The sequence below is a fragment of the Mchenga conophoros genome, linkage group LG22 (assembly GCF_057382185.1).
Source record: "Mchenga conophoros isolate Kocher_MC1m ecotype Shallow Benthic linkage group LG22, M_conophoros_male_GT1.1, whole genome shotgun sequence".
Lineage (NCBI taxonomy): Eukaryota > Metazoa > Chordata > Actinopteri > Cichliformes > Cichlidae > Mchenga > Mchenga conophoros.
Genome location: NC_140546.1, coordinates 22,809,153 through 22,831,853, shown reverse-complemented (window position 1 = coordinate 22,831,853; position 22,701 = coordinate 22,809,153). Strand labels below are relative to the sequence as shown.

The following is a 22,701-nucleotide window of genomic DNA, read 5'->3' as shown; positions in this document are numbered from 1 at the left end:
CACACACACACACAAAGATTGACAGCTGCTGATACCTGAGTCCCCCCTTACTCAGTTTGTTACCTGCTCCCCCTCCAATCATGGGTTTTGATCACTGACCTGTCAAAGTCTAACCCCTGCCCCACCCTACTTACCCCCCAATGCATGTACACACACACACACACACACACACACACACACACACACACACACTCTTTCTTACACACACACTCGGTCCTACAAGGCTGGCAGCTTTAGCCAGGCCAAATGAAAGAAGGTCTTTCATTGAACCCTCTTTTGATGTCGATCACTAAAGCAAAGTATTTCAGGATACACAAGTCATTATGGGTTTAGCTCCACTCAGGCACATTCAATTGACCTTATTAGTTCTGGGAATATGTTTAAGAAATGTTATGGCACACTACATTTGCTGTAACTTACATTCTGGATGGCGATTTTCTTTTGTGAGAGAGAGAAATGGAAAACATACAGCAAAGTAAATATACTTAGGACATGCTCTGTGGTGTCCTGGGTGTGAAGAATAGTGGTTGCCTTTAAAAAATAATAATAATAATAATAACTCGTATGAATTTAAAAGCAGAACCATAAAAGTCGCAGAGAGAGGGGAGGAGGATAAATGTAGAGGAGAGGAGTGTGGATGGATGGATTTTTCCTCTTTTCCTCCGTGAGCCGTCGTGACAGCTCCTTTCATCCTGGCTGAGGCCCCGGTGTTAGTGCTGGCACTGCACTCTGCCTGCCACTTTATCTACACACATGCACACTCACACACACAGACACTTACACACACATGTATGGCTATCTTTATGAGGACCAGTTGCCTTCCCTAGCCCCTTATGCTAACCTTAACAAATCAGTTCGTTACCCCAACTTTAACATAGCGCTGAACCTAATCTTAACCCTAAAAAACGAGTCCAAACCCTCAAACTTTTCTTTGAAGAGGGGTGAAAAAGTGTCCTCACTTTTCCGTTTTGCCCTCACACACACACACGCTCTCACACTCACACACAGACGTCAAACCTCCCTGAACCCTGTTTTAGCGAGGCTCCAGCCACAGCACATGAAATCTGTTTATATCATTTGGTAGCTGTGAAAGTGTTGGTTTGGACCACGATGTCGGCCTCAGATTCACAGTCTGTAAAGATGAAAAAAAGGAGAAGCGAGAAAGAAAAAGAGAAGATATGTTTGCTTTCTGCGAAGAAAACTTTTCATATGTCAGTATCTTTATCTTTATCTGCCCCAAAGTGTTGGTTTTTAGGTCCCTTTTCTTTCTCTTCTCACCTCTCACGCTCCTTCTCCTCCTCCTCCTCTTTTCTGTCCTTAAACCTGCGGCTCAGCACCATTAAGCTCCGGTGCGGGTTTGCCAGTTTCTAATGATTATTTGGTAAGAATGGCATGCTCCGTTTACCGAGCTGGGTGGATGCTTATCTGGCAGTAACTGGCCTGCGTTTCAGGACTTAAGTTACACGAAATACTTGCTGGGTCATTGCTGACCGGAGGAGCGGGGTTGTTTGTTCCCATTCATTGTGAATGTGTTACAGTTTGCGTTTGTGGTTTTTAATGAGTTTCTTATTCAGGCCTGACATGAGTTATGAAAACATTATCAGTGAATCTAACATGCGCACGCCACGGCAACAAATGAAGCTGTGATTATCATTTATAGACTGTGGTTACATTTTTTTCTTTTTTTTTCTTTTTGTGTTTTTGTGGGGGGGGTTTAGCTGGTGCTAATCTCCTGTGTAAGTGCGTGGTCGGCGTACGTGTGTAGGGTTGATGGTGGGCGGGTCCTCAAACTTTTACTAAGCTCCTTTTCCAGCACACACACGGCCAAGGAGCTGCGATCCGTGCATAAGGTGCTGACGTCCCAGGTTTCCGAGGATCACCTTGCCTTGTAATTACCTGGGAATCATCAGAGGACTGCCGACGCTGTCACTCCATAATCACAACCCTCAACCTCTCTGCCTCAGTCTCGACCTTTCCTTCACTTCTCTTGTTTTGACTGCTCCTCTTCTCTCTCTCATTAGCACCTTTTGTTTATTTGTCTGACTCGCTATTTTCTGTGCATTTCACTCTTTTTTTCCTTCTCCGCATGCCCTCCAGAGTTATGCAGGACTCTGGGGTGGTTCAACAGCACCAAAAAAAACCCTCAACCACTCCTTTTTATCTCATGTTGTCAGATCTAATTGTCAGCTCATCTCTCTGAACAGTGTTGTTGTTTACCCATTTCGAATAAACAACATCTCTATCTCCTCCATCTCCAGTCTCATTTGAATCCAATTGAAGCAGCCAGCACTGCTAAGGGCCGGGGCCAATAGCCTCTTAATGCTTGCGCTATTAGCCAGCATGTAATCAACTAGGTTATTTCCATAAAACAAGTCATAAAGAGTTAGCTGTGAGATGCAGCAGCCCTCTTGCTATTCACAGCCCTCTCTCTCTCGCTCTCTTGGTCTGGAAGGGAAGCTGTAGCCCATTATTCTTTGTGTTGTTTAAAAAAAGCAGCTGCACACACACCTTCAATGAGACGATTATAATCTCTCTGTCTGTCCTCCCTCCCTCCCTCCTCTTAAGTAGTACGTGGTAATGCTTAAAGCCGGGGGACTCAAAGCAAAAAACGGTGCTCACGTTTGCAGATTGCAGCTTCCCGTAAGGCAAGAGGTGACGAGCACAATCCATCATTCATAACGATGCAAAACGAAGGAGGGGGAGAAAGGGAGAGAAACAACAACAAACAGACCAGGCCTATTTAAGACAGAAGTGGCGCCATGGCAACCGATTGCTATCTAATTGCGATGTGCCGCCCTTTTGCGTGTAGATTCGGTAACCACTGGCAACCGTTGGCAGAGGCGGACGATATTGGACAAGATGAGAGAGATCATTTTGAGAGCAGGTCAAAGAAAGAAACGGGGAGAATTGGTGAAAGGGGGTAAAAAGGAAAAGAAATAAAAATCTTGTCTCCATTTCCCAGTGTCTCGAAGCGTCCTGGAAAGGCCGCCATGCTCCCCCCACTGCACAGCTAACCATTTGTCTTGCCCCAACTCCTTCACAGCAGCTACCTCTTATACACTTAAAAGCACTGCTGACCACAAAAAGACACAGAAACCAGCCTGAACTTGCTGTGGTGGTGCCCCCCCCCCGCCCACCATCACAAGTACAGGTTTGGAGGATGATGTGAAAAGAGAGGTTAGGGAGAAAAAGAGAGGTCGGAGTCCCCGCAGGGTCTGGGTGATGAAGACAAACAGCTGACAGACTCGCGTGCATCAGCTGGATATTCCTGGTACTCTCCTCCTCTCTCCATGTTTGTTTTGAAGTTGGTTGCTGAGGCTGCAACATTGCTAAAATTACATCATAAGCCAGATAATTGTAGCAGTTTTGTCTCATAATGATTTTTATTTCAGCACGTTATGTTGAAATGAAATCGCTTAAGTGGATCTGGGGCTACACTTGAATTCTCACGTTAAAGCACAGACAAAGCCGTCATTGAAATTGGGTTTAATTTGCAGCGATTAAAGTGAGGGTTTCCCTTTTTCTGAAGTTCGCTTTGTTTGTGTTTTTTATGTGTTCCTCCAGGCTGGAGGATCCCAGGTGATCTTCACAAACCCTCTGGAGATAGTAAAGATCCGTCTGCAGGTGGCAGGAGAGATCACCACGGGGCCGAGGGTCAGCGCTCTGTCGGTCATCAGGGACCTGGGCTTCTTTGGGCTTTACAAGGTGGGAAAGACTTCTGTGATGAGAGGTGAAGGTGTAGTTAGTATATATTTTGTTTGATGGTCCTCATATGGAGCTTTTTAAAAATATATATACTTAAGATTAGGGTCATTAATTCAGGTCCACACTAAGGTGTAAATGATCAAAATATTCTTACATGGGTCTTTGTCTATGAAAAGTTTCCATGAGATTTCTGGTGTAAATTCTTTACTGCAGTAAGCTCTTCAAAGCCCTCAAGTGAATGTTGCTGAGGACCCATTTAAGGTCACGGTGTAGTTTGTGTGGACTGGACACACTGGAGCTGCCTACAGTATGTGTGTACAGTGATCTGTTAGCTCGGGAGGAGAATCTGAAAGTCCCGGTTTTATGTCAGTCTGTCGCACTCAAACTTGCCGGTGTGTAGACTAGAGAAATGATCTGTAAGTTCATTATAACACAAGACACGAGATCATTCCCAAGACAGAGAAGGGATGATATTCAGCTTTTTGTTTTTTTAATTTAAAACTCGTACGTCTTCAGATGCAGTTGAAAGAGACAGAAACTCGGGCTGATTTGTTTTTCTTTGCTCCTAGATTGTCTTTTCTCTTTTGATTGGCCTTGCAACTTCACAACAATCTATTGTTCCTTAATAATGTTGTGACTAAATCATATGTGATTTTTCTATTAACTGTTGTTCAATTATACGCATTACCTTACCCCACATCAGCTATCATTTAATTTGACAATTCATTGTGGTCTGTTTGAGAACCACAAACGGCACAATTTATGCTAAAAGCTGTATTTAACCTTAATTGCCATAATTGGTATTTTTCAGTGGCGCAAGGCTAAAAATTATAGTGTACTATTTGAGCATATAACTTGTTGCTAATTTAGCAATCTTTGTTGTATTACAAAGAGTATGTCCTGTTTTTTCAATAATTACTATTCCTGTAAATATTTGGACTTCTAACCCTGGTCTGTTTGAAGCAGTGAGATGTTAGCAGAAAGAGCTGGGGGGAGCCAGTGAATGAGCTGTGGCTAACGCTAACATTAGCAGCTTAACTGGCTTGACAGGGACATTAGTCCCGGGGGTGAAACAGAGCATGTCTAATTGAGTTACATAAATAAGTCCTAATGGAGCTTGGTGGGAGAGATTCTACCTCAACTGTAAACGCAATCAACTGTGAAAATGTCAATCTAATACCTGTGGTTACATTAATTAGTCATGTTTTACTTAAATAAGATGACACTTTTTTTTGTTTTGGTGTGTGGCAGCATGTCTGTCCTTAAATTCCAGGTAGTAAACTATTTTTCAGATATGTCTGCTGATTATTTATTGCACTAGACTATTACTTTAATATTCCTTTTATTTATTTAGTGATTGGTCCATGCGTCTGCTGCTGTGGCAACTTGCAAACAAACCTTTGGGTTCTGTTAACGAGGCTGTAAAAGACCGTGGAGCCTCCTCACGTCTCTGTCTACCTGTCACCGTGTTTGGGTGGTAATTTATGACCGTGAGGTGTGTGTCCACACATAGCTGCTGTCTCCATTCACCTGTTTGTGAAAATGCCGCCAAACGCTGTGTTAGCAGTGCCAGTGCATGTATGTGTTCATGCTCGTGCACATACTTAATTGCATTCGTCTCCCGGTGCACAGAGAGGAGACAAAGTGCATTGAGAAAGCAGTAGCAGTGTTGGCGGCGATGGTGGTGGTGGAGGAGAGGTGGGGAGGAGACGCGCTCCAGCCTGCAAGCCCCAGACGGGCTGGCTCCGGAGGGGCTGCACCCAGGCACAGAGCTGCCTTTGTCAGGGTAATTATCCTGATGCTCACCCTCAGCTGGTGGAGCTACCAGTTGGTATGGTTACTAACGCTCTAGCGCCACCATTCATCCGTGGGAGAAGCTGTCACTGTAGGGATATCGAACCAGATAATGTTTCATGTATGTGAAGTTACTGTATATCACGTTACCTGCAAGTAACGTAAGAGCTTTGGATTTCGTGTTAGAATCTGACCGATATCAGATTTTTAGGACTGATATTTGGAGATTTCAAAATCCTGTTTCCCTGAAATTTGTTAGGTGTAGTCAGCACTAAAATATTATGACACTTGAATTTAAAAATAAAGTTCCTTTATGGTTACAACAAGTTTGTGTGCGCATGTGTGTTGTCAACAGGAAAGTTGTAGAGTGCCCCCTGATGGAGAAACTATGCAGCATCGTTAAATTGTTGGATGGTGTTATTTCCTCGTCTTTTTTAAAAAAAATTCTATTTATCACTTGTTGTAAATACCTTTATCGATAATACTGATGATATCAACCGATAATCTGTTGATCCATATACTGGTCGGGCTCTATTTTTGTATTAAAATAATAATTTAATTTTCACCTCTGTATTAAAGGACTACTGTAAAGCGGCTCATTGTCTCTGGTCCACCAGTGCATTACCCAACTGAACACCTTAAACCTGCTTTTCAAACTTCTCATCCCCAGTCCCTGTGACGCTGCTTGTCTGTCCTGCCTCGATAGGATCTCGAGGCTTTCAGCAGCCACATGGGCCTCGGCCAGGAGGGACAGGCAAACAAGCAGTGCCAGAGGAGAAAAAGAGGGAAAGAGATAGCCCAGGTATCTGCCAATCCTCTGTATGTATGTGTGTATGTGTCAGGGAGGAACCAAAGGATTATCCCATGGGAGTTAAATGAAGCCTGTCCAAAACAGGGAGACTCTGGCGAGGTCTTTAAACGCCTTCTGTTGACTGTAGCTGCTGTGTCAAAAAGCTGGCAGTGAGCCAGCAGGTTTAAAGTACAGCAGGAAACTCTATAGGCTTGATGATATAGTGCTGTTTACAGTCGCAGACAAGGATCCATCTTCGCCAGCCAGTCTGCCTTCCTCTGCTTTGGTTTTTTTTTTCTTTTTCATAGCTTTGCGTTTGGAGCCGCCCCCTCACCTGCCGCTGAGAGCACTGATCGTTTGCATATGGAGAGACATGATTTTTCTGCCATGTTTTCGGCCCACATTTCATTCTGCCTCATGAGTTGCAGGGGTCTTTTGGAAGTAGCTTAAACGGTGGTAACATCAGTTGATGCTTGGATATGTGATTCAGGAACAGATTGTTTAATTTTGTGGCTAGAAATTGCAATTTATTTTCAGAGAACTCAGCCAGAAATCAAGGTTTAAATCCCCTGAGCTTCATTAATCTTTCTTTGCTCCCCTTTGTGTTTATTCTTGTCTTTGTTTTCTCCTTCTGGGAGCTCAACTTTTAACCCGGTGTTTTGACCCAAAGTATCTCGCTAACTTTCTTTTTAGGGTTCCAAGGCTTGTTTTCTGCGGGACATCCCCTTCTCGGCTATCTACTTCCCTTGCTACGCCCACACCAAGGCTTACCTCACTGAGGAGGATGGAAGAATAGGGCCAGCCAGGATGCTGTTTGCCGGAGCTCTGGCAGGTAAAGTACGTCCATCCCCTGGAGCCTTTACACTTCAAAATAAAAGGAAGGACAAACTAGTATAAAATTTAGAGGTAAAAAGTAGTTTGTATATAAGATCAGAGGCTAGAGTGCTTGAATTAAAATAGAAAGCATTGATTTTATATGTGCTTTTGCTGTATGTGCATTTTAATATATTTTAATCACTGTCTACCACTGTCAAATGAAGAGTGTCTAATGTCTGACCCCTGCACATGTGGTGTACCTCCAAACAGATCTGCATCTATATGTATATGTATTGCATAGTAAGCACTTACTGGCACACATTTTATGCATGCACACATGTAAAAATGGTCAAGATGACCTGCTGAAGTTCAGATTGAGCATTAGTGTTTCAGAAACTGTTGATCTGCAGGGATTTTCTCACACAGCCCTCTCTTTTACAGAGAATGGTCTGAAAAAGAGTAAATATCCAGTGAGCGTCAGTTTTCTGGGTGAAAATATCTTGTTGATGTCAGAGGTCAAAGGAGGAGGGACAGACAGTTTTCAGCTGATAGGAATGTGACGACAACTCAAAGTATGCAGATAAATAACCACACTGTGTGCCACTCCTATCAGAGGACAATATACAATGTGATTACATATTACACACATACACACGTGTATGCTATATGATTCAAAAAAGGTTGCCTGGTTTGATGAGCTTTGATTTCTGTTATGACATTCAGACTGTAGGGTCAGAATTTGGCATAAGCAGCATGAAAGCATGGATCTATGCAGCTTTCTAACAGTCCGTGCTGCTGGTGTTGATTTAATAGTGTGGGGAATATTTTTGGCACATCTTAGTCGCCTTAGTGGCAGTTCAGCGTTGTTTAAACACCACAGCCTACCTGAGCGATCCTATCACTTTACAACTACAGTGTACATACATATTCTCAGGCTGCTTCCAGCAGGATAACACACCATGTCACAAAGCTCAGATCATCTCAAACTGGTTTATTGAACATTGCAGTGAGTTCACTGTACTCAAATGACCTCCACAGCCACCAGATCTCGAGCCACCAGGGCACCTTTGGGATGTGGTGAAACTATTTCCAGCACCTTGTTGACTCTAAGCCGTAGAGTCATCTACTTAACGTAAGGTCAGTGGTTTGACCCCTGGGTCCTCCAGGAGGTGAAAGTACACTCAGGCAGATTACTGTGCGTGTTGAGGTATCCACGGGCAAGATGGCAGCCATCATTGTGTGCATCAGAGTGTGAGGGTGTGCAGCTAAAGTGCTGTGTGTGTGGGAATCTAGAAAATGGCTATGTAAGTGTACCTAATAAATTGGCTGGTGAGTGTATATATTTATATTGTATAAATATGTACTGCAGTTTCTGTAAAGTTGTAAAACAGCACTGTTGGATCGCCCCTTGTTACACCACCATTATAACCGGCCATGTTACAGTACAGCATACATTTTTATTACCTGCCATTACCCATTACTGTTTGGATCTCAGATGGTATGTTTTATGCAAGTTCTCTGCAGGTCATTTGTTTAGTCTACACAGTCCCATGTTGCATTTTAATAGCTTAGCCTTTTAGTGTTTGCCCCTGGCTTGAAAACCAGTGCTTTGGCTTATAAAGTGACTGACCATTCCAAGCGAGCCCGAAAGGCTAAAAGCTTTGCCCCCGATGCGATGTGCACAGCCCTGACATTTATGAAATAAAATCTTTGGCCGTTTCGAACAAAGTGCGAGAGCAGGTTTCGCTCTGCTCTTGCTTCAGACGTCCGCGAGCCCGCAGTAACAGTAGCAGAGCTCGGAGTTTGGGAGCCAGGCAGCCTTTGACCGCAGGCTCCATGGCGGTAACTGCTAATTAGAGCTCAGTGATTGGGGACTGGGGTTTCTGGAGCTGTGCTGTAGGGAAGCGCCTCGGTTGCCAGCCAACCGGGCCGGGATGAAGGCTTTCCAGTCGTCATATACTGTACACGCATGCACATGCACAAAGATGGTCGCGCGTACTGCTCTGTTAAAGAAGCAGGGTGAACAGTCCCGTCCTGCCTGTAGGAGAACTGGAACAGCAAAACAATCAGTTATGATTTAAGAGCTTTATCCATTGCATAAAAAGATGATTTAACCAAAGAAAGGCTTAAATATTTGATTTATCCTTAATAACAGCCCTGCCAAGTTCAAAAGCTTTACAGCATTGGCATGAACGGCTGACTATTTATTTTGAATCCTCAGATGTGTCAGCAGCACTCTCTTTTTGATGCAAGGCAACATGGAAAAAAATCATAAATCCTGCCTCGCTTCCAACTTTTACTTTCTCACCGCAAGACTGGCAGCCACGGCTCACAGACTGAAACGAGCCTCATGACTTCTTTATTTTTTTCATTGCTTTGACGCATTTATCATCCTTCTTTCACATATATTTATCAGCGGTTGCAGCATTCTGGCAATTAGTGTTTTACAGTCAGCACAGGAAATTGAATTACACGCTCAGTTTGTACAGCATTATTTAGCTAGGCATTACTCTGGTCTGTGAAGAATGTAGCGTGGACATCTCCAGCTCGCGTTAGCTCCGAATGGGATAAATATTGGAGGGAGGGGATTTTTGGCCGAGCTGTGGGGGTGTAAGAAATATCCACTCGCTTGTTTTGTCACTGTGAAATATGGCGGGAATATTAATTGTTTCCCGGCAGAAAATTGAATGTTTTACTTGAACCTTGCTTTGGACACCAGGTCGGCAACCGCTCACAGTCAGCGCTGTCTCAAAAGCCACTTTGGTGCATCAACATCGATAAGACAGCCTGCTCTCAGTTTGCACTTGATTGGAGTCAAGTTGGCAGGTTGTCTCTCTGTGATAATACGGCAATTAACTGTGACAAATGTAGCAAAATTAGCAAATCTGTTGCTGTCTGCTTACATATAAAGGCACACCGACTAATTACATTCAGACTCCACCCAGAACCTCAGAGAATTAAAACAGAAATTTACAAATTTGTTTGCAACCAGTTGGCTTGAGCCCCCTACTGCAAAGAGACACAGTGCAGATGATTTGCACTTATCAACCCAGACTGACTCAGATTGATTGCAGCGTGTTGTTGGCAATCTGGCAGCAGTTATTTGCAAACATTTGCCCATCTACCTGAGAGTGACTGCAGTCAGTCTGAGTCAGGCTGCGATGGTTTGGAGACAGGTTGCCTCCCACCTGTCTTCTCTTGCAGTCAGCTGGTTGCTACAACTAATTTCTTTTTCTAACCAAGGTTTATTTTTACTCTAGTCTGACTGAGCCATTAAGACTAAGTAAAAAAGGTGAAGATCATTTAAAATATTTGGAAAATACGCAGATTCTTCCAGAGGAAGGAAGTGAAGAGAAAGTGTGAGGCGTCATTGTCTCAAAACAAAGACAGAGAAAACAGTCAGGCACACAGTATGCGACTAAGGCCTAAAGTTGCTTTTAGTTGGTGAAAATTATTCATGTTTTTATGTCAGGAGATTCTTTTAGCTCCCACAGTTGTTAGATATGTTAGCAAGTTACTGTAGATACTGTAGCTAAAGCGCTTGCAAATATAATGATTTTTCTCGTGACTTTTAAAGCTTGGAAACATTCCCGTTTTACATAAGTGGCACACAGCCACAGGTCTTGAGGTTAGAGAAGTCCACTGCAGTTTTCTCGTTTTCCTGCTTCACGTCCTTTATCCTGTTGCTCATGTGTGCAGCTACGCAAAAACACTTCTTTGCGTTTGTTGTTGTTTTGCAGCCCATGAGCTCTGTCTGTCTCTAATGCTTGCAGATTTCTTTTTTAAGTGAGATGGCACAGAAGGGACCAAGAACCAGATCACAGCTAGTGGGATATTTGGTTTGGGAGCAGGGTGTTCTTCTAATTCCAGAAGTAATGCTTTAGCAGACATGGCTGCAAAGTAAAGCACAAGATTCAGCTGCTCTCAAAATCCAGTCTAGTTATGACTGTAAAAGTGAAGAGCAGTGTCTCACTGATCCTTTCGGGGTCAGGTTTCAGGATTTAGTGAATGTGAATATAAAACCAGTCATGTTTTTCAAAGCTTAAACAGTTAAACTTTGCAGACTTTATATTATATAACATTATATAGTTGATTTGCAATGATTTTTTTGTTTGTTTTTGTTTTCTTTCCATAAAACATGGCAGTATGGTTTCTTGAACATCCCTAGTAGCAGGTAATAAAATTTCAGGGAGGGCTGGGGCCCCCTGTAGCTACACCTCTGCTGTTTCTATGCAATTTTCATGTCGATCCCATACTGTGTGGGGGATTTGGTTTGATTACATTTTGTAGAGATAAAGATGCTGTCATCATGGTTTATCTTTTTTTAAATTTTGGATAAAGTTCTGTTTCCGCATCTGTATATCAAGACTCTTTTTATTCTGTCAAATGATTTTAAAAGTTTAAAGTTTACCTTTATCTGAATTAAAGGTCTCAGGATAGTCAGTTTTATGTGTGTGTAGATATGTATATACACATATGTATTCAGACGTCTTGCCTGCTCCCCTCCTCTCCTCTCTGCTCCTCTCCTCAGTTCAGTGCAGGTGGTCAGTCTCCACTGGGTGCCAGTCGGCTACCTAATGCCGAGTTGATCAGGCTTGCTGAATAGCTCGTTTTGCCGTTACAAAAACCAAGAAGTCAGAGTAAATCGTCAAGAGGGCAGTTGATGGTAATGACCGAGCCATCAATGATTGGGCCCATTCATGAGTGAAGTGGCTGGAGTGGGGGCCTTGCAGTCACTCCCTTCAGTCAGCCAGTCACTTTGAGCGGCACACGGGGCACAGTGTGCATTTCTCTCATTACCGTCCATTGTCTGGCCTCTTTCAAACGGCTGTAGGAAAAGTGGGAGAGAGAGGAAAGGAAGAAAAAAGGTAGAGATTAAATAATGGCCTGGATTGGTTGATGGTGAAGTGATAGGAGCTGGCCCCTACTTGTGTATAGTGTATGTATGCTGCAGACATACTGCAAGATGGTAAAGATCCAAGATGACGTGTTTCAGAAAGGGGAACAAAGACGGCTAAAAATCCACTCGATGAGATGCGGTTTCAAAGATATGCAAGATTTCAATAAATCGCTGATGGCTGCTTTCTGCACATCATCTCATTTGTTTGGGCCTGATTTTGGATTTTGTGCGCTCTGTTTAGAATCAAACACGTTCCGACCTTTTAGAAAGCTCTCGAGTTCTTTCTGCAGGCATGCCGGCCGCCTCTCTGGTGACCCCGGCAGACGTGATCAAGACACGGTTACAGGTGGCAGCGCGTGCTGGCCAGACCACCTACAGCGGCCTGATGGACTGCTTCTGGAAGATTCTCAGAGAAGAGGGGCCCCGCGCTTTCTGGAAAGGAGCTGGAGGTACGCTCATGGAGTCAAACACAATTACAACACAATTCTTGTAATAGATTTACATTGATTTGATCATAAGACATAAAGCATAAACAGACACTTTCACTCTCCTTGCGTCTCAGAGATGATTTTGGCCAAACCAACTGACCAATCTGGTTCTGCGTTTGTGTAAATTGCGTCTTTATTAATTAAAATAAACACATTTCTCCACTGCAGCACGAGTGTTTCGTTCTTCGCCTCAGTTTGGGGTGACACTGGTGACCTATGAACTCCTGCAGCGCTGGTTTTATATCGACTTTGGAGGACCGTAAGTATCTTCAACCGCACAGAAACAATAACAAGCCTTTTTCTTCCTGAATGCAAGCACACAGTGATGTCACACAGTCCCTCTGACAGTTTCCTCAAATACACAAGTTTTGTTAGCACCCATTTGACCTCAGCGTGTCGTTTCCCCACTCCTGGGACTCAAAGAGCCTCATCCTCCTCTCATGAAGGTCACTGTCAAGAATAATTCACTCCTTCACTCTAAACCCCGTTGGGGAACTTGGGTTGCCTCCTTTTAATGGACAGCACGCATCGGTCGGACGGCTCATTCGTTTTCCATGTAGCGCCCTCTCTCCCCGCTCGCTCACAGCGACACAAAATCAGCTGCAGATCCAGTGAAAGCTCGCTGCGGTTTGGACCCGAGCAGATCCTTTTCTTGCTGTCTGTGTTGGCAGCGATTCACAGAGCGCGGCGTGAAATCTTTGAGGGATTTGATTTAGTTCTGCTCTCAGGGAGAACCGTTGAGCCGTTCCGCTTTTGATTTTCTATTAAGATTGTTTATTTCTGTGGCGAACAGCGTTTCGAATGATAATATTAATTTAAGATTTAATAATGATGATAATAAAACCCCTGTGCGTTAACAGTTTGCAGTGTTTATGTTGTTGAACAGTTCCCTCCGTTCTCCTCGTCTCTACCTCTTTTTTTGCTCCTCTCTCTCTCTCATCATGTCCCTCACTTTCTCCTCCATCTCTCTCTCTCCACACACCACAGAAAGCCGGCTGGCTCCGAGCCCACCCCCAAGTCTCGGATCAGCCTGCCGGCGCCCAACCCCGACCACATCGGAGGCTTCAGGTTGGCCGTGGCCACATTCGCTGGCATCGAGAGCAAGTTTGGACTCCATCTCCCACGCTACACGGTGCCGACGGCAGCGGCCCCTTCCAACGTGAGCACCCCCTGAACCTCCACGGGTGTGTGTTTGAGGGGGGGAGCTGAAGTGTTTTTCATACGTAAAGCACCGAGAAACTATCAGGTCCATTTAGTTTTCACAGTATTTGAAGTTATTTTGTTCTAATTATTGTATAAAAGCATCTATATGCGATCTCACCGATTAGCAAAGTGTGTAATTGCTACAGGGCTCACGCAGTGTTTGTTTCACAGTGTTGTGTTATACTAGTTAGGTTTACACTCCAAACTCGTACACAGTATGCACACAGCAGCAGAAGGGCTTGCACAAATACACTTGAACACTTTCTTTAAATATCGGTGGCTACTTACTGTTGCAGCTTTTTCCAGTGTCTTCCTTTTGTGTTGCTTTATAACCAAAAGCACATTAATCACATGATCATAAAACCAGCTACACACAAAAAATACAGTAAATGTGGCACTTCTGTATATATTAGAAATCCAGACATATTTTCATATGTGTGCGTCTGTTTTGATTGAGTTGCTCTTTTCAACTGTGTGTCGATTTATGGTCGAATGAATCCAGAAGAATACGACCAGAGAAAGAAGTTTTGAATGTAAAAGGCGCGGCGTTAACGTTGTGACCGTACATAATGTTCACCGCTGTCAAGATGTTTGGGTTCAGGTCTAAATGTATGCAGATGTGGAAATATATGAAGGAGTGCGTGTGCCATGGCTCTGTATTTAAACTTGTACGGTGCAGAGACTGTAGGAGCTACATGTGGTGTGTAATAATTGTGCCTTACTGAACGTATGGCAGCAACATGTGTGGTCGGAGTAAAGAGACACTTGTATTAGTAAGTATGGTGGAGGTTTTATTTGCAGTACTACTTCCTGGTTGGAGGTGGAAATGAAAGCAACACAGCGGCTCCTGGGCTCTGCTTTAATAGTCAACATTAGCAGGCTGAACAGCAATCACTCTGAATTACAATATACCTCTTATTAATCGTCACAGTTCATTAAATAATATACAGTTGAAGCTGTCACTGAGTACAGAGGACCACTCGATTCAGCTTCTGACGCATCGACTCGAACACTGACATAAAGCAGCTCCATGTGTGATAACCTCGCTCCATGTTAACCCCACATTTCTGCATCTGGAATATTTTGGGAATGCGTTGCATGCAGGCTTACTACAGACAAAAAGAAGCACAACATAAAGTGAACATGGAAACGAAACATGACTAGTCTATGAAACCTGCTCCATTATTATTATTTTTTTACAGTAGTGCGAAGCATTGTTACAGTACACACACCTCCATAAGGCTAACAGACTGCTGCTCTTTATATACTGGAGGCTCACGAGTTGCAAGCGACGCATCACCTGAAGTCGTTGGACGAATAAATAACAACAAATCGGTACAATTTGATTTTAGAAATGCAAAAGTACAATAAAAAACAAACAAGAGAGGAACATAAACGTGGAGAAACAAAACTCAAAGTGAGTGAGAAGCACATGCTACATTGACACCAGCAGAAGCACACCAGGTCTCTGGATCCGCCCACTTTGGTTTTGGAGTCTTTCTTTTCTATGAAGCCAGCTCCATAGGCCCCTCCTCCTCGCCGTCAGCACGGTTAGCACGAATCTCCATCAGCGTACGGGCAAAGCGCGCCCAGTCGTCCGTGTGGGCCACCGAAAGCTGTAAAAACCACACAGGTACACGGTGTGAGGGAAATCGCGTACATCACTATACGGGTACCACAGCATGACTTAATAACGGAAGGAAATGAGCAATAAATCTGTCTGTGCTGACATCAGATCCTGGTACTGATGCTGGAACAGCGGCCGTGCCAACATAGAGGACTCCCACAGAGAATCCACGCTTCTCCCGGTTCCAGATTTTTCCACAAGGAAAAACGATGTCATAAAATCCCATAAATTCCTGGCAGATTACTTTTAGCATGAACAAGCAACATGAGATAAAGCAGTTGTTCTCCGTGATCATTTTCCAGAGTTTAACCGCGTGTCTGTAAGTATGGTAAACAGATGTTCGGTGTTTCGGTGTCTGAGAAGCTTTCATATTCTCTTCAGTTGTTTTAACACTGGACAGGTGACATCTGCTCATCGGTTGTGATGGAGCCAGAGATGACCACAGATCGACCTTTAACCAGCTCGGCAACCACTTGCTGTCAGGTGCCATCTGCAAAAAATTTACAAAGCTATTGCTCTGCAAATACACAGCAGTTCACATTAACTTCTCACATTCAGCCTGCACCCACAACCCCACAGATCTGAAACCAATTCCTCCACAAACATTGACGTAGTTGATGCAGGGCTTAATTTAACTACAACGTGACACACGAGCTCAGCAACCTTGCTTTTATATAGGAATAGAACCACAATACAACCAGCTGGCAACCAGTTGAGTCGAGTCCCCTACTGCAAAGAGAGGAGTTGCAGTCATCAGTGCAAGCTTATATAAACGTGTTGGTGATCTAAAATAAGACAATTATTATTACAAGCCTGTCACTTGCTCAGAGTCACTGCAGTCAGTCTGAGACGACCTGTGTGGTTATTTGCAGAAAGGCAACCTGTACAACTGCTTAATGATCCAAAGTAGTTCCCAGAAAATCAATGCGATCACTAATTCTTCCTAGTAGCAAAGAAATTCACATCCGAGCTCTAAAGGCAAAGTCATCAATGAAATCACATGGATTCAATATTCGGGGCCATAAATGTTTTCCATAATTTCATTGATAGTTCATTTAATTGCTGCTGAGACATCAAATTGGTCAATCAGATACTGTCACTGGAAGCACGGCCTATGATGCTGATCTATGATAGCAACGCTTCTGTACTCACAGCCAAAGCCGTGACATCACCACATCAGCATCATACTGACCAAAAAGGTAAAAATAATCATTGCAAACAGAGTATTCAGAGCAGTCTGAAGCCTGTGTTTGTATAAGCATTCAGAACAGAACTATGAGCGTCACAGGTTCACTTTGGTGTTTGATAAGAGAACATGAGGCCAGTATGAGATGTCAAACTGTGTTTTATTCCTCATAAAGTGTCTTGCTAGAGTTGTGCACAGGAGGAGTCAGAGTGAGTGGGACTGAAGTCGCCACCCAAGATGCCTGCAACCGCTTTGCCTGCCCAGGCTGTAATTAATCGGGAACCAGGAAGAGGGAGACAGCCATTTTGAACCACCCCCCAAGGGGCTGGGCTGGCCACAGCGGGGGGCTCTGGCAGATCGTTGTGTACTTGGTGCCTGAGTGACTTCAGCGTTAGCAGCAAGACAAGAGGCTCAGAAACACGGCTGGCTGGGCTGAAGTCAGGTTTTTAAACAGCAGCAGCTTCAAAATGCTTCATGCTGAGGAACATGATCTGGAAAAACAGAGCAATACCAGTAAGGTCCTAATAAAAACTGCTCTAATCTCTGATGACACAGTTTTTTCTCATTTGTACTCAGTAAAATAAAACAGAAATAACAGTATTTGGTATTTTACTGCACTGGAAAACTCTAAAGGGCTGCTCTAAGTCCCAGGACCACAGCTCTCTGGATGAAACTGCTGGCCATCTCTTTTTTTCATGCTGTTCCCAGTTATAGCTGTATGGGGGAGTTTGTAGTGACTTTAATACCCACAATACACACACACACACACACACACACACACACACACACACACACACACACACACACACACAAACTCTTAGCTTGTTGGAGTCATAAAACCTTTCAGCCCCGCTCGCTCTTATTGATGACTCTCATGGTTACCATGAACTCAGCATGGAGTCCACCAGCTCAGCCCCTCTCCAGTTTACCACACAACAAAAAAAAAAGATGCTAAAATTAGCCGAGCGGCTAGGCTAGGCTGCACTCACTTGGGATCCTAACCAGAGCTCTCTAAACATGAGAGAACATACGGGCTGGCCGCTTTGTGGTGACAGCAGTGTCACGTGGAGGCCGTTTCACATGAAAGAGATGGGGCACAAAAATATCAAACATTTCCACTGCAGGAACCTTTTTGAGGGGGTTTAACAAAGCAGGGAGAAAGATCTAAATAAAGGTCTAGGGAAATTACTTAACCCCTCACCCCCCTGCTTATGGTTGCTTACGGGTTGCTGCTTTCTTTGTGGGTGGAGCTTGCAGGACCACACATCGCCAAGCAGGATTTTAACCATCTAAACTGTTTGTTTTTAAAATTATGGGTAGATTTACTAACACTGGCCTCTGCCTCCTTAAAAACATAAACTAAATGAGGGATGGTTAAAGGCGTGTTTGTGCACTGGTCCTACAGGGATCCAATGTTGTTGCTGTGTACATTCACAAGGGGGCAGTGTCCAGAATACGCAGAGTAACCAGTACTGTTGACTGCTCTGGTCGTTTAGCTTCGCTAAGCTTAGCTTCAAATGCAAACTTGTTGTGTGACAAATAACACACTGAACACACTTTTGTGTTCAGAATGTCCCTGTCAAAAAATGCAGATCTGTTTATTTGCATACATAAAATTTGAAAAACCAAGAAATTCCAGCCGTTGGGAACGACCGTATTAAGAATAGGTGTGTTTTACACATCAAGTGTGTAAAACAATGAAAACTGTCCACTGTGTTTCTCTTTCTTCTCTCTGTACTCTCATATTGTTCTCATCCAGTTCAAGGAAATGTGTTAATTGGTTGCTAATTATTCACTAATCTGACACAAATGTGGAACCATGAATTCCACTTCAGTGACTCAATTTGTAGAAACACAGAACAAAAGATGGGCGGAGCTACTGTGATGTCACCCATTGGTAACGCCTTGCTGAAATGAGTGGCTACACATGACTCAGGTGTTCACTGAGGTCAAGTCCAGGCTACATCAAATCTTTGTCTACAGTAGAGTCCCATAAAAAGTACAAGGACTAAAGACAGACTTCATGCTAACTTACCAAATGCGACTCACGGCAGCGCTACAGAGCACCTAAGTTCAGCTGATCAGCTGATCAATGTTTTACTGAATCATCGTCTCATCTTCCACTCTCAGGTTTGCAGACAGTGCACAGGAATTTGGAAAGTACTCAAATTTCCAGAGAACAGGCAAAGAAAGGATTTTTGATTCAATGTCATTAGCTCAGTATTTCCAATGTATATAGTTTTAATGGCACATTTAATGCCGTCTTGTGTTCTAAACACTGATCTGATGTAAACGTCAGTTTTATCTCCAAAATCAACTTTTTGGTTTGAAGGTCGCAGAGACATCCGGAGAGTGTGAATGTTTCTTTTCACTCAGATGAACCTAGTGGGGGCTTTATACACTGAAGAACGAGACCTAAATAGATGAATTATTTGTATGTGCAGGTTTTACTGAAAAAAAAACAACCTTATTTCTACTGTTACACAATAATGTCAGTGGCTCAAACACACATGAATCACAGCATAAGCAAGTATATATTTATAAAATGATGATTAAAGTTTTTTCACCACATGATGGGTTTTTGTTTAGAATTAAAGTGAAAAAGAGGTGTTTGTGATGAGCTTTAACTATTATCCATTTAAAAAGATCAGTAAGTTAAATTTCAGGCACTAAAAAAAAATCGCTCTATGTGGCAATAAACTTTGGTCATTGCAGTTCACTCAAGCTTTTGGCACCTAGGCGGTAATTAAATCTTGACTGTTTGAAAACTAAACCCACGAGAACTCCTGGCTCCGTGCACCACGGCACTCAAAGTGAATTAAAAAAATGAACTCAGCAGACTTTTTGTAAAAGCCCAGAGAGCACACTGCCAAAATTTTAACATCATATGAGAAACAACCGAGTGTAATATTTCTGGAAATGCTACGATTATTACTCTGTAATCATTATCCTGCACTTTTTTTAGGTTGCCACAAATATTCTATAAATGTCTTAATTAAGTAACGTGTAAGCACATGTCAGCTATACAGTTAATTCGAGTACCTCTCCTGTATCGTAGATCCAAACTCGACCCTCCGAGTCGCCCACAGCCACCTCCTTCCCTCCTGAAGACCAGCGGACTCTGTTGAGTGCTGAAGCTCCCTCAATGGTCACGCTGGCAGTGGGTACCTGGCAGGCAAAGAGTTCAAACAAACCCACACCGTTAAACAACAAATCAAACAGTTCACGGATAACTGAGTGTAAAATGTGGTGTGTAAACACGTAGGTGTGTCTGCTATCCCCGAGATGGTTTTGGTTATGTTCCTGATCATCAAAATTAATGCTGCTCGAGGTTTAACACTGCAAGCGACCAAAACCTCCCGATGTTCACTCATGAAAAAATCTTTTTAAAAAAGGAGGTGGTTAAGGTCAGGTTAGGATATGATTGGTGTGCTGGTAAACTCTGACATCACAATGTGATTGGTCAGTTGCAATGTTGAACTTTGGACCAACGTTAGTTTTGACGATCCAGGATCGACACCAGCACAGGGATATCAGATCGTGCTTTTGTGGTAAGGAACAGGCCGAATCAACAGGAAACAAATAAACAGCAATATGGAAACGTGAGTGTTAAACAGAGCACTTAACAAACAGCTTCTGTTACAGCTGCTGTTTGTGTTTGGGAATTTTATTCCTCAAAAAAGAAAAAAAAAGTCAATGAGTGACTTTGTAATTTAGTCTTAAATTCCTCTCATATTCCTTTGATTTTAAAGGAAAATACAGTGAAGTAAACATTTAGGCATAAATCATGCCTCTCGGCCCTCATTTTTTACGACCATAATCGCTGTTTAAACGATTCCCTTTATAGTTTATTGGTAAATGGAAGCATTATACCATTATGGTCAAATTTAGCAAATTTACTATTTATAAAGGGCCACTTTATCCAGCTATACGAGACGGTAAGAAAAACAAAGCTGTCAAATTACAACTTGTAGACACAACAGGATATTTACAGTGTAATAACTCACTTTGCTGTTGTGGGTGAACAGCAGTGCTCACACTGCACCTTCAGAACCCCCTGAAGCCACGTGCACAGTCTACATGAACTGCTCCTGACATGCGGCAGGCGAGTCTGACATATGTCACCGGTGGAGACAGAGGCCTTGGCATCATGTCGCCTCACACACAGAGCTTCTGCGTATTTGAAAGCAGCGCTAACCGCATGCTGCACGAGCGGATCCGAACTGAGCGCTCTAAATTGGTTGTGCATGCGTGCGCGTACGTGTGCGCACTGGAAATGAGAACCAGGCGCACCGCGCAAGCTCTGTTAATGTCGTTATGCCTGTGTGTTTTTAATATGACGATAACAATGGAAGCCTGTTGCTATTAGACTGCGCGCGAGGCAGTGTGCGCGCATGTGTTCGATACATCCGCCTGTGTGTGTGTGTGTGTGTGTGTGTGTGTGTGTGTCTGAGCAAATGTTTCTCATAAAGCACATTGTTAGTCGAGTTAGGCCGCCGATAATGAACTCTTCCTCTGTCTGTGAAAAGGCTGCTGTTGAGGGAAGCCTGGGAAACTTGTCATCTGCGCTGCAGAGGGAGGGAGGACTCTCAGCTACCGATGGACCCGGCTGAGAGTAACGGGCTTAGCAGATGAAGAGATGCGACACCAAATCCAATTTTATTTATGTACGTAGACTGAAGAAAATGAGACGCTGAGAGTGAAAGAACATTATGAGAGAGGATGGAGAGTAGGTGTTGTCTCCATGGAAACCAAAAGAGAAGGAGAAAGGAGGATCCTTTTATCTCTACTTTTACCCGAGTGATCAAAGGTTTGGTGCCCACTCTGCTCCCAGAGTTGTAACAAAGTATGATTTTAAGAAATGTGGATTCTGCTTCTTAGCTCGACAGTTTGATGCTCATCTGTCCATTAAATATGAGGCTGCAGCCATGACAGTTAGCTTAGATTAAAGGTACAGTCAGTAAATTTGCGATGTTACATAATAAGGAAAAAGGGACACTGTACTCTGAAATATACACTGAATAGTTTGTAATTACATCTTCCAACAAACTAATGTTCAGAAACGTATAATTAATCCATTAAAAATACATAGGAGTGGCTTTGCGGTTTGTGGAAACCGCCATGTTCTCCCACCATATTTGAATACAGTAGCTGGGAAGGACATCTCCCTTTTGACTAACAGCGTTATAAATATGTGGCTAGAGACTGGCCACATACATGGACTCCATATGTGGAGGCTGTGGAGAAAAAGTAGTCGTGGCTATTCGTGTCCATGGAAGGACATTTGAATTTGTGCCTGCGTCTTCAGAGCAAAGATTCGAAGGATCATACGTATGGTTTATTATCAGAGGAGGAGGGAAAGGAAAGAGACAACGCTACCAACATCTCAAGCCTCATCTCCTGAACTCTAACACACAAAAACGTGCATAAATAGGCTGATTTATTCCTGACATTATCCCGGTTACTTATTGTCAGCAGATTACACATGCGACCCTCCCGTCTCCGGACAGCTGACAACAACAATAGCTGGTTATAAGCTAACATTATAGCTAACATCCCAGCTAATGTTAGGCTGAAGTGTCCTAGAAATCACACTTTCCCTCTAATAAACAGTTTGATTACATTCCCTCAAGCATCAGAATCAAGCTAACAGCAGCAAAAACAGCAGCGCTACCAACACTTTGGCACATCCTCAACATCTCCGAATCATTGTCATCATTCAGAAGTGAGCTTCACTGACTCACTGACCTATATCGGATTCCTTTCAAAAGGTTTTACAGCATCTTCCTGAGAAATAAAGATTTAATGTTTTTGACCTTTGTTGGCTGACTAATACATGTTTGTCCTATAGCAGACATCGGAGCTAGGATTATGCACATAACTGGTAAGAAAACAGACCTCAGGTGACTTCAATCTGCAATTTACCTGTACCAGAATATATCCCAACCATAAGCACTGTAAACATCAATGGCAATATTGGCCCAGAATTTCAGTCAATGCGTCCCTACTTTTACACTGTATCTTATTGTACATGTGTGTTAAAACAAAACAAAAAAAACCCTGATTCCACTTTTTGTAAGTGTGTGCGACCTTTAAAAGAAAAATAAGCTGTGTTTTTATTTTGCTCACTGTATAACACTGTCTGCAAACTGTTTAATACTATGACGTGTCCTCCAGTGGCCTTAAATGCAC

The 22,701-nt window shown here is 43.2% G+C and overlaps 2 protein-coding genes across 20 annotated transcripts in view; one reads left to right on the top strand and one right to left on the bottom strand.

Annotated features, from left to right (window-relative positions):
- Positions 1 to 14,473, top strand: part of slc25a13 (solute carrier family 25 member 13) — a 55,387-nt gene extending 40,914 nt beyond the window's left edge. For 5 of the 6 annotated variants that reach the window (XM_085262857.1, XM_085262855.1, XM_085262856.1 and 2 more), the window contains 5 exons: positions 3,565 to 3,705; positions 6,983 to 7,121; positions 12,296 to 12,454; positions 12,662 to 12,752; positions 13,481 to 14,473. In XM_085262857.1, the coding sequence (XP_085118983.1) occupies positions 3,565 to 3,705; positions 6,983 to 7,121; positions 12,296 to 12,454; positions 12,662 to 12,752; positions 13,481 to 13,667 (717 nt within the window). In that variant the 3' untranslated portion in view covers positions 13,668 to 14,473. Of the gene's footprint in view, positions 1 to 3,564; positions 3,706 to 6,205; positions 6,302 to 6,982; positions 7,122 to 12,295; positions 12,455 to 12,661; positions 12,753 to 13,480 lie in introns of all 6 variants that reach the window. The other variant, XM_085262860.1, reaches the window with a different exon arrangement.
- A 68-nt stretch (positions 14,474 to 14,541) lies between these two features.
- dync1i1a (dynein cytoplasmic 1 intermediate chain 1a) overlaps positions 14,542 to 22,701 on the bottom strand; it is a 69,558-nt gene continuing 61,398 nt past the window's right edge. For 11 of the 14 annotated variants that reach the window (XM_085262862.1, XM_085262869.1, XM_085262864.1 and 8 more), the window contains 2 exons: positions 19,552 to 19,677; positions 14,542 to 15,312 (listed from right to left, as the gene is read on the bottom strand). In XM_085262862.1, coding sequence (XP_085118988.1) covers positions 15,202 to 15,312; positions 19,552 to 19,677 — 237 coding nt within the window. In that variant the 3' untranslated portion in view covers positions 14,542 to 15,201. The remainder of the gene's footprint in view (positions 15,313 to 19,551; positions 19,678 to 22,701) is intronic. The other 3 variants (XR_014890473.1, XR_014890472.1, XM_085262863.1) reach the window with 3 other exon arrangements.